Raw genomic sequence first — 13,490 nt, 5'->3', positions numbered from 1 at the left:
TCTTGTAAAAGGCCAACACTGCAATGTCTTAAAAGGGTCATCAGAGCTTTTCCCTTAATATCCTCCCATTTCATGGCAGGGCAGAGCAAAATATAAACTGGTGTTGGAAACTGGAGACTTATTTTACAAGGCAGAGCTCAGCCTTTAAAGGTCTGGCATCCTATACCCATGTGAGATGCATCTGGCTCTTTCCAAACTCAGGCCAAGATTAAACAAATGTGTTAACACTTAATGCATCAATAATTAATACAAATGATTGCTTTTCTTGGTGGTGGTTGTGGGAAGTAGAGCCCTTGGCGCTGAGAGGGGTTCATCTTGAAGAAAGAATAACTCAAGCTGTTTAGCAAATATTATTACCTAATCCTTCTAACGTGCCTTTTGTTTAGCTCTCGGTTTGCGGTTGGCCTGTATATCTGTGTCAGTGCTTGCTGTCTGGCGATCAGGCAGCTCCATGGCAATCATTAGTTCTTCCTGTTTTCATGAGCTCATGAGTTATTATCTCTGCAATAAGCTGCCTCTTCCTTCTCTACTCTCTGCGTGCGGCAGCTGCTTGGGGAGCGATCCCAAAGCCTGGATGTCAAAGATGCAGAAGGGGGAACGGCAGCTTCCCATCCATTATCAGAACCTGGGGTTGTTACCATCACAAAGTCCTGTTTCTATCAAAGAGGTATCACCAAAGATGGGGAAAAATATTTAGACCAATCCTTTGTTTCCAGCACGGACCAGCTGTATGCTACGTTAAATTTAATACTGAAACATGCTGTCCTGACTCTTCTGACCAGCTTCTTTTCAAGCCTAAGGCCTCACCACTGACCAACATTTCAGTTATTCCACTCCTTTCCTCCAAGATACAGCCCACAAGAGCCCTTCACCCAAGTCTGACCTCTGAGGTGCAGCATCTGCCTTCTCCTGGTCCCCAACGTCTCCTCCTGCCCCCCACTTATCACTCAACCTCACATCAGCCCAGGTATACAGGGGCCCCAGAGCCTCTCTGAATGCCTCATACAGAGCTTCTCATGATGGCCAGGGGTAGGACTCATCTACTCTGGGCTTATTTTCATGCCAGAAAAGGTAGATTTTGGTTCCTAGTGCCACATTCACAGGCAATTGACTTCAGATAGGCTGAAATTCTACCATCCAAAGCCAACCTCACCAACCCACTGACTTTGAGAGGCAACCACAGAAGACATTCCATCACACCTGGATGTTCCTGCGTGCATGCAAGTGTCTGTGAGCACATGCTGGTGTATGTATGTATGTATGTATGGTGGGGCAAGTCTTGGACTGCAAAGCTAGCTCAACAAGGCTGTCTGAGTGGTCTTCACGCTCCTGACGGTTACAAATCACTACCAGAAACACAGACACTGTCCCACAATGAAAAAAACTATCAGAGGTTTTGACCACATCATTATTTACAAGAAATGGGATGATGAAAATAAAGTCAAAGAGGAATGGTCCTTGCTCATTTTTGGGATTGAGAGAAGGCAGAGAAGAGGGCAACCATAAGGAGGGGAGAACTGGTGCTGGGGAATGATGTCCTATGAGATGCTGCCAAACCTAGGTGACACGGTTTATGGGTATGGTATGGAAGAAGACAGGGAAAGAAGATATCAGCATATACAAGGTGGCTTTAATAACTGTAAGCAACAGACGTGTAGGGTGGAACCTGGTATTGCTACGTCAAAGTTCCTGGATGGTGTATTCAGCAGCTAAAGCACAAACCCAGCCACCAAACATAGTTAACCTTTATCACTGGCAAACAGTATCTGCCAAGTCTTCCCCTGAAATTAAGTTTCCTTTTGTCTTTAAAGATAAAAGTAATAAAGAACCCCTCCCCTCCACAGACAGCAGTCTTAGAGAAATCCAGCCCAAATGGAGCTGGAAGTCTGGTTTGGCCCCAAGCTGGGAGAACCCCTGGGACATTTGCCTGTTAGGTATCCGCCCTGTCGCTATTGCTTGGTGCTCTTGGTGGCCTCTGAGGACTGCCGCACATCAGTCCACTCCTGCATGGTGCTCTGCAGCGCCTGTGTCTTCTCCTTGTCCACTTGCACATAGTCAACCTTCTCGTCTGAGGCAACCGACGAGGTGGAGGGCTGTGGGGAGGAGAAAGACAGCCACCGGCTGGTTATCCATCAGCAGCAATCAACTCCCACCCTCCCTTATCGCTCATTAGCCTCCCTCTGACCTCCTGAAGGGTCTTGGGTGAAAGATTTTGGTCTGTTCTGCAGCTTTCTTGCGTGAGATCGCAGTGTGATGGGAAGGTTAAACCAGCACCCAGGTCTCTACCTTCTCACCAACTCTGGAGCATGAGTATTTGGTTGCAACTGTGTTCTCTGCCTGCTAATATTGCAAATCTAGTGTTGCATCTTGCTCATTTTCTTGTAAGATCTCAAGAATTCTTACAGATGCGCAGAAATGCACACATGTGGTGACTCTACTTATGGCTCTAGATAAGGCTCTAGAGTGACGATGTCTCCCCTGAGCCACCTCTTCTCCAGACTGAACCATCCCAGTTCCCTCAGCCACTCCCCATAAGACCCACAATGTGCTCCAGACCCCCCACAGCTCTGCTGCCCTTCTCTGGACATGCTTCACTCCTTGATGTCTTTCTTGCAGTGAGGAGCCCAAAACTGAACACAGTGCTCAAGTTTCTTGCATCCTGAAAAACTTTTTGCCTCTAAAAGTATTTCAGATGATCCCCAGCTGCTGCAGCCAGTTGGAGACAGGTGATGTTGTTAATTGTCTAATATCACCTTTCCAAGGTTGTATTTTATTTAAATTGGCAATATTCTCTTCATATTGGCACACAGCCTTGCTGGGGAGGTTGTGAAATTTCCACTGTCTGGGACTTTAAAGCCTCAGCTGTCAACTCAGGAGAGATCCTTCCCCTTGGATGTGGGGATGCCCCAAGGTCCTCACTTGTCCTATCGCCTATGATTCACTTTGTTTGATTCTCCTGTGTTTGAACTTAGGGAAAAGCCACCCACTTCTGGGTCTTTAGGAGCTTCCCTGATCACATTCCCAGTGGACATCTGGCAGAGGTACCCCATTCCTAACCGAGCTCTTTCTCACCATGCAATGACTTGATTGTGGAATCAAGAATCATAGGATCATTTGAAGGGACCTTTGAAAACCATCTGATTCAACTCCCCTGCAATGAACAGGGACACTCACAGGTCCATCAGGTGCTCACAGCCCCATCCAGCCTGACCTCGGGTGTCTGCAGGGACGGGGCACCACCACCTCCCTGGGCAACCTGTACCAGTGCCTCACCACCCTTATCATAAAAATTTTTTCCTTTTATCCAACCTAAATAAAGTTGATCAGCTCAGCTTTCAAACATCACTCCCACTTTATAAAACCAGTTTGTTCTTTCCCTGCCCAAACAGTGATCTTTAATAACTCCTGACTTGCAGGAGGTGGATACCCAACATTTTCTGTATTTATGCTTATTCATGCTTATGGTGATATTTCCAACAAAGCTGCAGATACGCAACAGAGTCTGATCTGGAATAAATACAGCAGCCCTACAAAAACAAACCCTTAAAAATGCATTGCTTTTAATCAGAAGTCTAGAAAATCCCCAGTACCTTTCTGTGTGGCCCTGGCGAGCTTGGCTGGAAGTCCAGGGCCAGATAATCCACACTACCCGAACTCTTTTTAGGTGCTGGGCTGTTGGTGCCACTAGGAACAGGAGAAGCAGAAATGGGGTTTTGCTAATGCAGGGAAGAGACAGGAGAGATAACGAGCATTAAAATGGGAAGAAATAATCATAATAATAAAGGAATTAATACAAATCTGGCAAAGAAATGCCACGGTGGTACTTTCAAAAGAGGTCCCAGCCCGAAGATGCTCTCTCATTGCTCACAGGAACCAGAACTGCAGAACTGCTGGGGACTGGGTTACGTATGTGGCCATAAATATAAATGTGTGCTGTGGATTTGTTGCATCATGGCAGTTCTGCTGCCCTGTGCTGGCTTTATTCATGTGCCAGACATCAGACATCAGCTCCAGCATTTCCTGGGAGCCACACCTCAGTGAACACAGTGCTGGGATCTCTGCTCAGCACAACTTTGCTATGCAGTGCACAGATCTCCTCAGCCCCCTCACTTACACAGCCTTAAAAATATGCTTCAAGTCAGCAGCTTTGTGGAGTGACAAAGCCCCTCCCTGTAAGCAGTGCCACTCCCTGCTGTGCTCTGATAGCCCCTGCATTCCGCACAAACATGACGTCAGTAGGGAAAAAAATCCTGAAAAAAAATGAGCTTAATTAGGAAAATATGCCCTCGATGTTTTTATCCCCTCTTAATTCCTTGCTAGGTAGGTAATGTATGTTCCTGCTCTCATATGGAGTTAAAACCCCAGTAGGATGTACCATATCAGGAACAAAAGCCACTCTTCCGTGCATGTGGGGGATTGTGCAAGGAAGCACACTACATCCATCATGATGCTATCGGAATCACTGTGGTGCTTCCATGTCATTAGCTAGGAATGCGTTTGCAGCACTGGGGAATGTACATGTCCTGCCAGGACCATATATCTGAGCTGGGGGCCCTTACCATCGCCACGTAGTTCTCCTCGCTGTCTCCTGAGTCAGTGCTGGTGATGCTCTGGGAGGAGACAGGTCGACAGTATTGCAAAGAGCCAGTGTTGAAGGTCTGGCTGTAAAGACAAGGTTTGACATGTTAACGATGGCTGGGGAGAGAAGGAAGAGAGCTGCACCTGATCATAGAATCATAGAATCATAGAATTAGCTAGGTTGGAAAAGACCTACAAGATCACCTAGTCCAACCATCCACCTACCACCGTGATCTCTTCCAGTGGTCACGGTGGGGGATAGAGAAGAGCTGGTGGTATTGGGGGTCTTCCAACCTGACCACCCCATGGGTCAACTAGACACTGGGCTTGATCTTCCTGTTTTTTTCTCCTTCTAGAAGTTTTTAAATAACACCTTGCTTACTATATCATAGAATCATCGAATCACAGAATCGTTTGAGTTGGAAGAGGCCATTAAAGGCCATCTAGACCAACTCCCCTGCAATGAACAGGGGAACAAGGACAACTACAGCTCCATCAGGTACTCAGAGCCCCACTCAGCCTGACCTTAGATGTCTCCAGGGACAGGGCATCCACCACCTCTCTGAGCATATCCATAACTCTCCTGCGATCAGCTCCATAAATCAGGCCCACAAACTGTTTCATTTCACGGGAAGTATTTCATTGGGGAAGACACAGAGCCAGCGTCCATGGAGGTCCCCATCAGGCTTCTCATCTCCAGCTCCTTTTCAGCTCCAGGCTTTGGTACCATGCAGGGCCCAATCTGAATTTTTTGCTGGACAAAAAATCTACAAGGCGTCGCCTTGTTTTCAATTGGCCAGATCTAATTATGGAGAATAACATAATGCAATCAGCATCTGGCATTGAAGCCTGTGTCTTAAAAAGCTATTTGTTGCTTTGCAGTAAAGGCAGGGTCATATGATTAACTGATAAGGGAAAAATCCATTAGCTCCTACGGGGTCAGGCATCTTGTCAGTCAAAGTCTGTGTGCTGTTTCCTGGTGCAGTGATTTCAGCACACAGCGCTCATGCCCTGCAGTCAGTCTCCACGCAATCCAATTTATTACAAGAGCCATAACAGCCAACCCTGGCTTCTTCCTTTCATTGGACAACATCAGACTGCGAATTAGCAGCAGAACTGGAGCTGCGCGAATCCTGTTATTTTTGGCTGGCAGACTTTGCTATGAAGTGCTTTGGTTTCATTTTGCAGACTTCCTCCAGGCTAGGCTTTGCTTTCAAGGCAATCAAAACACAACTGAATCAAACCCTGTGCGTCTCATCCTGCATTTTTAGACCAAAGCAGCATTTTTGGGGATGAGTTGGATACGAAATTGGTACCGTGCCCCTACTACAGTTGAGTTGGGGTCGCTCAGCCATGTCACAAGTCATGATGGGCTGCAGGTCTTGTGTCAGAGCACAGCTCTGTGGCGATGTCAGATCCCAAAATAGGAAATGTTTCCAAAGGATCTTAATTAGCTGCTCAGCCACATGCTGTGCTTTCACATGAAATCCTAACCTAAACCCATTAATCTTCCTGCCACTGGCTGTGATGTGGGGAATGCGGCTCTGGCTCTCCCAGCACTTGGATGGAGCTCACAAAGAATCCAAGAGAGAAGCTCCTCTTCTTCAACATCATCTGACCCAGGTCCAAAGTTTGGCCATGATGTGAGCAAGGAAATCCCCAAGCCCCAAATCAGCTGGTGTGGAAGGAGATTTTAGGAAAGAATTACTCTATAAATTCCCAATTCTAATCCTCTTCCCTGATAGCTTCTACTGATCCCTGACGGATGAAGATGTTGTGCAAGGTGGACTTTTAGCTTAATATAGCTGCTTGTATATTTTCAAGATGTGACCCAGCTCTGCAGCTACTGTTTCTAAAATCAACAAAGAAAATAATCAAGGTAGAAGAGATCACCCAGCTTCTGGGGAAATCTGAGAAAGGCATCATATCCAACCATTACTCACCTTGGCCTGGACCAGGATTTTGTCACCGGTGATTTGAAGGGAAGCTCATCGATGACAGTGTTGTTCCTCAGGTCCAGTGGCGATGGCTTTGCTGGGGTAAAAGCGTTTATTCAGATCACAACCAACATGAGAGAGGATAGTCTCCTAAAATTTACTTGTTGCTTCCCATTTCTCCCATTAGCCCTCCCTGCTGATGACAAATCAGAGATCTCTGCTGTTATTTACGCTGTGGACTTCTGACCCACAGCTCAGAGTTGGATGGATGGCCCCAAAAGGGGAATGTGTCTCATAAGGGAGCTCAGATGCCTCAGCAGAGCTGGAAAACACCAGCACTGATCAACTTCTGGCCAGAGCACTTGCCCAGAGAGATTCAAAAAGGAAATCTACAGAGTAACCTGAAAGCTTTCCTCATCATGGGTAGTTTATTATGTGGAAGAGAAGAATGCTGTGCTGCAGCCCCAGCCCTCATCTAGTGTGCTGATTAAGTTAAGTGCTGACATCCTAATGACGGAGCCCTCCTCCTTAGCTGTGACCAAAATTCCCTGAATGGGCTGAGCAAGGGTCAAGGTGGTGATATGGGTGTAGGCAAAGCCCTGAGGGAAGAGCTGCTGAGAACCAGTCAGTAGGAAACACTAGGGGAAAACTGAGTGATCTGAATATAATCATTGAATCATTAAGGTTAGAAACGATCTCTAAGATCGTCTAGTCCAACTGTCTGTCTACCATCAATACTGCCCACTAAACCATGTCCCTAAATGCCACATGTAAATGTTTCTCAAACACCTTCAGGGATGGTAACTCCACCACCACCCAGAGGTTTTGGGGTGGGATATGGGAAGAGGTGCCAGCAAAAGGGTTGTGCTTGCAACGTGCATCTCCTTTAAAGGCCCGGAAGGGTGTGAGATGGGTTTTTTGAGCTTCACTGCACCATAGTCCTCTTGAAAGAGGAATGGAATGGGGAAGGGGAAGATCTGAGGGTCTGACTGCGCTGCTGGCAGCAACTGAGACCTCACACAGGACTTGGTGGAGTGTGCACAAGAAGACAGATGTAGCCAGAAAGGTTCCTGGAAAGCTTTGCCCGCAAACACCCATTCTTACCTTTCCGGTCGGGTTTCAGGTTGCGGTTGACTGGTGGGGGCTGGATCTCACTCAGCCGCCTGTGGCACTGGGCCATGGCCCCTCCTTTATGCATGGGGAGGGTGGCTGAGGACAATCCCACCAGGTCGAAGTGATGCGGCCCAGGGCTCATGGGGATGTAGAGATTTTGGGCGTTGTCATTGGCTTTCTCAGTGTGGATCAGGGGTGAGGAACCGGGGTTCATGGGGACGTAGTTGTCCTCGGAGTCGGCGCTGTGGGAGCGGGCCACCACAGCCTTGGCCTGCTGTGGGACAAGCAGGAGCACATTGTGAGCACTCAGAGACCCTTCACTTCATCATCACCAAACACACCAGCCACCAGTGGGACCAGCCTTAACAACTCAGCACAGAGAGAATGAATAGCCTTTCTTCTCCTTGGCCATCAGTTTGCACTGAGGGCCTACCTCCCCTGCTTTCAAGATACTGCAACATTCCGAATTTAGGGAGAGGCTTGCATCACCCAGACATGCACCTCTTCTCATGATCAGAGTGATCTGCAGAAGCAAACAACCTGGAAAGTTATTTTTCCCTGGGCTTCGACCATGATTAAAACAAAATATGAAAGACTGCCCTAATGCAATTTCCAGCTCAGGAAGCTTTAGAAAGAGCACAGAAGAGGCTGCTCTGGCAGCGTGTCAAAATGCAGCTCAGCAGCATCCCTGGCTTTCAGGAAGAAGCCAAACTCCTGGTCACCATGGCTTAGGATCATAAAACCTTTCTGTGAGGTTCCACCTGAAGCCGACTTGTCTCTTAATCTGCAAAGGCCCAAACAGTGCTTACAGAGCGATGGCTGACCCAACGGCCGACTCACCAGGTAGGAGTTGTACCCGTCATTCATGGACTCCACCGACTGCACGGCGCTGCTGCCCCCGTGCTGGGGGTAGTCGTACGTCTCGCAGGAAGAAGCTGCAAGACAACCACAAATGTACGACGCATCCCAGCACAGCCGCTAATAGACTTGGCCCTGCAAGGCGATATCTATTCCTGCTGATCATGGCAAGAGACACTGGTATGATGACGTGACTTGAAGCCCATCCCAGATCCTCTGAACCCCTGATGCACTCTTTCCCATTTACCATCTACAACACATCACCGTGCTGCCCGCACCTAACCTGGTTCTGTCAAAGCACTGCAAAATCCCAGGGGTGAAGATGTCAGGAAAGGTAGATCATGGTGACAAAACTGGGTTAAGGGAGAGCTTCGTTACAGCTCTGTTGACAGAAGTAAGGGCTGGCAGCTTCTGCTGAGGGGAGGGTGGGGTGAAGATGGGGTGCTAAGCACTGAAATACCTACTGTCTACCTATTGTTGAATGTGGCTCTGATCTCAGTCTAAATGTTGGTATTTAGGTAGAAGAAGATGAAAAAGGCATTTCAGGGAGCTGTGTGTATCATTTATAGCATATTTTCTTTCCAACTACCCCTTCTAAATCACTTTGCACTACCTCATCTGCTTGAGAACCAATAAAGATTACATGAACTGAGTTAGATTAGGAGATGCAGAGAGAAACTGCACTTTCCAAGACTCCTCTCTTTCCTGCAAGACGAGGACCAAAGTTCAGAAAGGGTACACTCATCCATTGCCCTCCCATGGCCAATGGGAAGGGCATCTCTTCCTCACTAGAGGTACTGGGTCTTGGAGATGTGAAAAACTACTCCCTGCCTGGTGAGCAAAATGAAGAGATACCTCCAGGCTGAAGTGTTGTTCTGATAGCCTTGGTTATGAACTGAACCACAAGCAAGCAAAAAATGGCAAGTCTTGACTGCATGGACAAGCAGGTTTGGGGTTTTAGTTCAAGGCACAACACCCTGCTGTGCAACTTGGGTTAGCAGAGCCCTGGGGTGCCTCTCTATGCCATGAGCCTATTGCATATCAAAAACAGGACCAGAACTTTGCCAGAGAAAGATTCTTTGTGTTCAGCTCCCCATACTGGCTTTTGTCAACATCTACCCTGGCTCTGCTGCAACTCAGCTGGACCTCCCTGTCTAAAGTTTCTAGATAAGAGAAAGCCAACCCCTGCTCCCAATCCCCAAATTCACCTCGGTGCAGCCTGCTGTTCTCCACCGCTGGCAGTGTGTTTCTCCGGGGAATGGTGGCTGCCATGGGGGCCAACCCTAAGCTTTCACTGGGTTGGGGTCGCTGGGGTGGGCTGCCCCACCGTGGCTCCATCTGCCCAGGTTTCGGTGGCCGTGGGGGTGGCATGGCGGGCGAGTCACTGGCGGCCACAGCCAGAGCATTGTGGTTCTTGTCCAGTGTAAATGTCCTGGGGATCTGGTAGACAGAGAGCGGGGTAGCGGGAACATCGTAGGAGTCCGTGGAGAGTTCCCCAAACTCCTTGCATAAGGCATTGCTGGGAGTCTTGTAGGTGTACACTTCCTCGTTATCCGTTTCGGAACTGGTGAGGCTCAACTTGGGGTGGGTGTAGGAACCGAAAGAGCGTGGGAGGTCATACGCGCTGTCCCTGAACTCCGAGTTGTGTCGGCTGGGTTTTGGCAGGCTGTAAAAGCCATGGAGCTGCCCACCCACCCCATTCACGCAGTGCCCGTTGCCTTGAGAGAGCTTCTGGACAGCCGTGTCACTGCGCATGAAGAAGGAGGACCTCGTGGCTTGGGAGAAGCTGGCGCTCCTGCAGAGGAAGGAGAGAAGGAGGCTGAGATGAGGGAGAGCTGGGGTGCACCGAGCTCTGCTCCCCCTCTTTATTACCCTCCAAAGCTGCACTGCCAAACCCATGGGGACAAGAGCATCTCTGACCTCTTCAAATGTGCCTGCCCATGACCCAATTTGTCCCAAAACAAGTTGGATATTAGGAAAAATTTCTTATTGGAAAGAGTGGTAATGCATTGGAACAGGCTGCAGACATGGTTAGTGGGCACAGTGGGGATGGGTCTGTGGTTGGACTTGATGTTATTTGTCTTTTCCAACCTTAATGATACTATGATTCTATGAAACTTCTTCAAGATGCCCAAGGACAACCTGTAACCTCAGTGTCTTCCCAGCAAAGCTGTGAGTGGGAGCTGCACACACACAGCTTCATGGCAGGGCTAAGGGCAGCAATGGGCTTTTACTTCAGATAGATAGAAACCACAATTTTTGCATTAGCTGACAATGACCCAAGACAATACTGCAGTGAGCCACCCCATCATCACCACCACCACGTGTTGCTCACCCACATCCAAGGAAGAAGGAACCTACCTACACTGTGTAAATTCATTTGAGATGGGCTGAAATAGTTCTTCCTGGGGATGTTTTCAAAGTATCTGGGCAACACCTATACCTTGTACTCTCACAGGCCAACAAAACCTCTGCTGGGAAAGGTGGAGCCCTCATGGGAGGGCTGGAGGGAAGAGTGCTCATTGCAAAGCTCTGATCAGGTCCCTTTGCTATACTCCTGCAGGAAGCAGCCTCTAAAACAAATGTGTTATAAGATCAGTGCGTCCTCAGGACCCTGTCATGCTGCTCAAGATGCATCTCCTATTCAGGGGTATTTGTTAATGAAACAGACAATTTCCTTCCATCGACACTCAGAGCTGTAGGAAGCCAGTGATGGACAGAGATGTGTTTTTCTTTTCCTTTCATTGTGGCTCTGTTTAATCACTTGGGTGGTTGTGGGGACACATGGACAGCAGGATGGGGATGCTGGAGCCCCACCCTGAAGCCCCACACAGAGTGCTGGAAGCTCCAAGGAGGTCAGTTACACTCTCAACAGCTTCCAGCTGGGAACTGGGGTGTGGAGCCTTGATTGCAGAGGGAGAGGAGTAATTCTTGGGGCTGAATTCAGATTTACATTCAGTTCCTTGGGGGGAGTAGGGCATCATGATCACTACGTCCCTGCCATGCTAATGATTTCTTGATTTGCCTTGAGTTCATGCCCAAGGATGAAGACCAAAAGCTGGGGAGACCGTGGTCCTCCAATGACTACTTGTTAGCTGCCACTCCTCCACTGAGTTCCTCTGAGCCCTCTGGCGAAGCACATTCCATCTCCCTCCTCTTGTTTCACCCCTCCTGCTGCTGCTGCCTCCCTCTTCCTACAGCGTGACTTCTCCCTCTTCCTCCCTCCAAGGGGACTTTTTGCAGAGGACCACAAGCCCCAGCAGACTGGCTTTCTGCACCCGCAATCCCCTTTTTATTTCCCATGTCTAATTGGCCACTGTGAATTCCGGAGTAAGGAACAAACACATCTGCATCAGTCATGGGCATCAGACCTTTGGACTTGGGTCACCTTTGGGCCATACATGGGTCAGGCTTTTTGAGACCATGTGAATCACAGAATCATTTGAGTTGGAAGGGACATTAAAGGTCATCTAGTCCAACTCCCCTGCAGTGCACAGGGACACTCACAGCTCCATCAGATACTCAGAGTCCCACCCAGCCTGACCTTGGATGTCTCCAGGGATGAGGCATCCACCACCTCTCTGGGCAACCTGTTCCAGTGTCTCACTACCCTTATGTTAAAAAAAACCTTTCATTCTTGAAGATCCAGCCTGAATCTTCACTGTTTTAGTTTGAAACCATTTCAATCACATGCTCCCAGCCAAAAAAAATTGCTCAAACAGCCCCATATAAACACCTCCCCATATTGTGAGTCCTTCCCTATCACTAAGGTGGCACAAAAGTGCAATGGTTACGAGGGAGTTTCCTGCTGCAAATCCCCGGCAAGTGTCAGCTTGGTGGGAAAAGCTGGGAGATGTCAGTTAGCATCACTCAAGTGGGGCTGATGCCGCACAGCGTGAAGGCTCTGCTTCCTGGAGCCAGCACGAGATGGCGCTCAGAAACAGGGCTTATTTGGGGAAAAAAGAAATGTGATGCTGTGATAACACCAACACATCCCCGCCGCCTTTGGAGTTCTGTCTGCCTGTGAGATGTTCGGTCCTTCCAGGCGAGGATTTGAAGTATCTCATGGGTTAATAACTCATCTTCCCTCACCAATTAGCTACTATTATCCTCATTTTATGGATGAGCAAAGTGAGAGCAGCAGAGCTGGGTGGGGGGATTCCCAGCAGTCCTGCAGCCTGCCCCATGCACTGGGCATTGATCGGGGTGATTATTTCAGGCCCAGTTTGTCTCTGCCCATCAAAGCATCAGTGTTTGTGCCCTCCTCCTCCTCACCCAGGCCGTGTCTGGGATCTCGGAGGGTGGCTTTGAGATATCCTTCCAGCTGGAGCATCAGAGGGCTTTTTATAAACACTGTTCCATTAACGCCATCTGAAGTTAATTTTCTGACCCCGTCTTTTTGTTGTTGTTGTTTTTGGTAGGGAAAGGCAGCTGCGGCAGGAAAACCCAGCGGAGGCGGCAGCTCGGGCTCTGCTCTCGCACCCCGCCAGCTGGGCTCTGGCTGCATCTCCTCCATCCTCCTCACTGCTCTCGCCAGCCAAAACTCCTCACGCCAAGAAAGCTCTTCGCTATTTAAGGCAACTATCTGTGTCTGGAGGTGGAGAGCAATGCAAAACCTGCCCATCCCTGGGCTGGGGGTTTTCTGGTTAAATGCAGAAAGCTGGGAAAGCCATAAGGTCACTGGTGGAATCTCCTGCTCCACAAGCAGACTGTTGCTCAGGGCTTTCTGCAACTGAGCTTTGCAAAACCTTAGGAAATCACCACAGGATTGAGATTGGAAGGGAACTCTGGGTGCATCTTGCCAACAGGACAAGAGAGAATGGCCTCAAGTTGTACCAGGGGAGGTTCAGGGTGGATATGAGGATGAATTTCTTCTCAGAAAGAGTGGTGAAGCATTGGAACAGGCTGCCTAGGGAGGTGGGGGGAGTCATCGTCCCTGGAGGTGTTTAAGGAAAGGATAGATGTTGTACTTAGGTACATGGGTTAGTGGGCAATACTGGTGGT

General features: G+C 48.8%; 1 protein-coding gene across 4 annotated transcripts in view; it reads right to left on the bottom strand.

Moving 5' to 3' along the window:
• The window catches only part of GAB2 (GRB2 associated binding protein 2), an 86,198-nt gene continuing 74,316 nt past the window's right edge, over positions 1,609-13,490 (bottom strand). For 2 of the 4 annotated variants that reach the window (XM_021382962.1, XM_021382972.1), the window contains exons 4-10: positions 9,695-10,281; positions 8,469-8,563; positions 7,620-7,902; positions 6,522-6,612; positions 4,560-4,662; positions 3,591-3,716; positions 1,609-2,093 (exon numbers count right to left, since the gene is read on the bottom strand). In XM_021382962.1, coding sequence (XP_021238637.1) covers positions 1,950-2,093; positions 3,591-3,716; positions 4,560-4,662; positions 6,522-6,612; positions 7,620-7,902; positions 8,469-8,563; positions 9,695-10,281 — 1,429 coding nt within the window. In that variant the 3' untranslated portion in view covers positions 1,609-1,949. The remainder of the gene's footprint in view (positions 2,094-3,590; positions 3,717-4,559; positions 4,663-6,521; positions 6,613-7,619; positions 7,903-8,468; positions 8,564-9,694; positions 10,282-13,490) is intronic. The other 2 variants (XM_021382953.1, XR_002434005.1) reach the window with 2 other exon arrangements.

This window comes from Numida meleagris, chromosome 1 (assembly GCF_002078875.1).
Source record: "Numida meleagris isolate 19003 breed g44 Domestic line chromosome 1, NumMel1.0, whole genome shotgun sequence".
In the NCBI taxonomy this organism is placed as follows: domain Eukaryota; kingdom Metazoa; phylum Chordata; class Aves; order Galliformes; family Numididae; genus Numida; species Numida meleagris.
The sequence above is the reverse complement of the archived record's forward strand: the minus strand, read 5'-3'. Positions and strand labels throughout refer to the sequence as shown.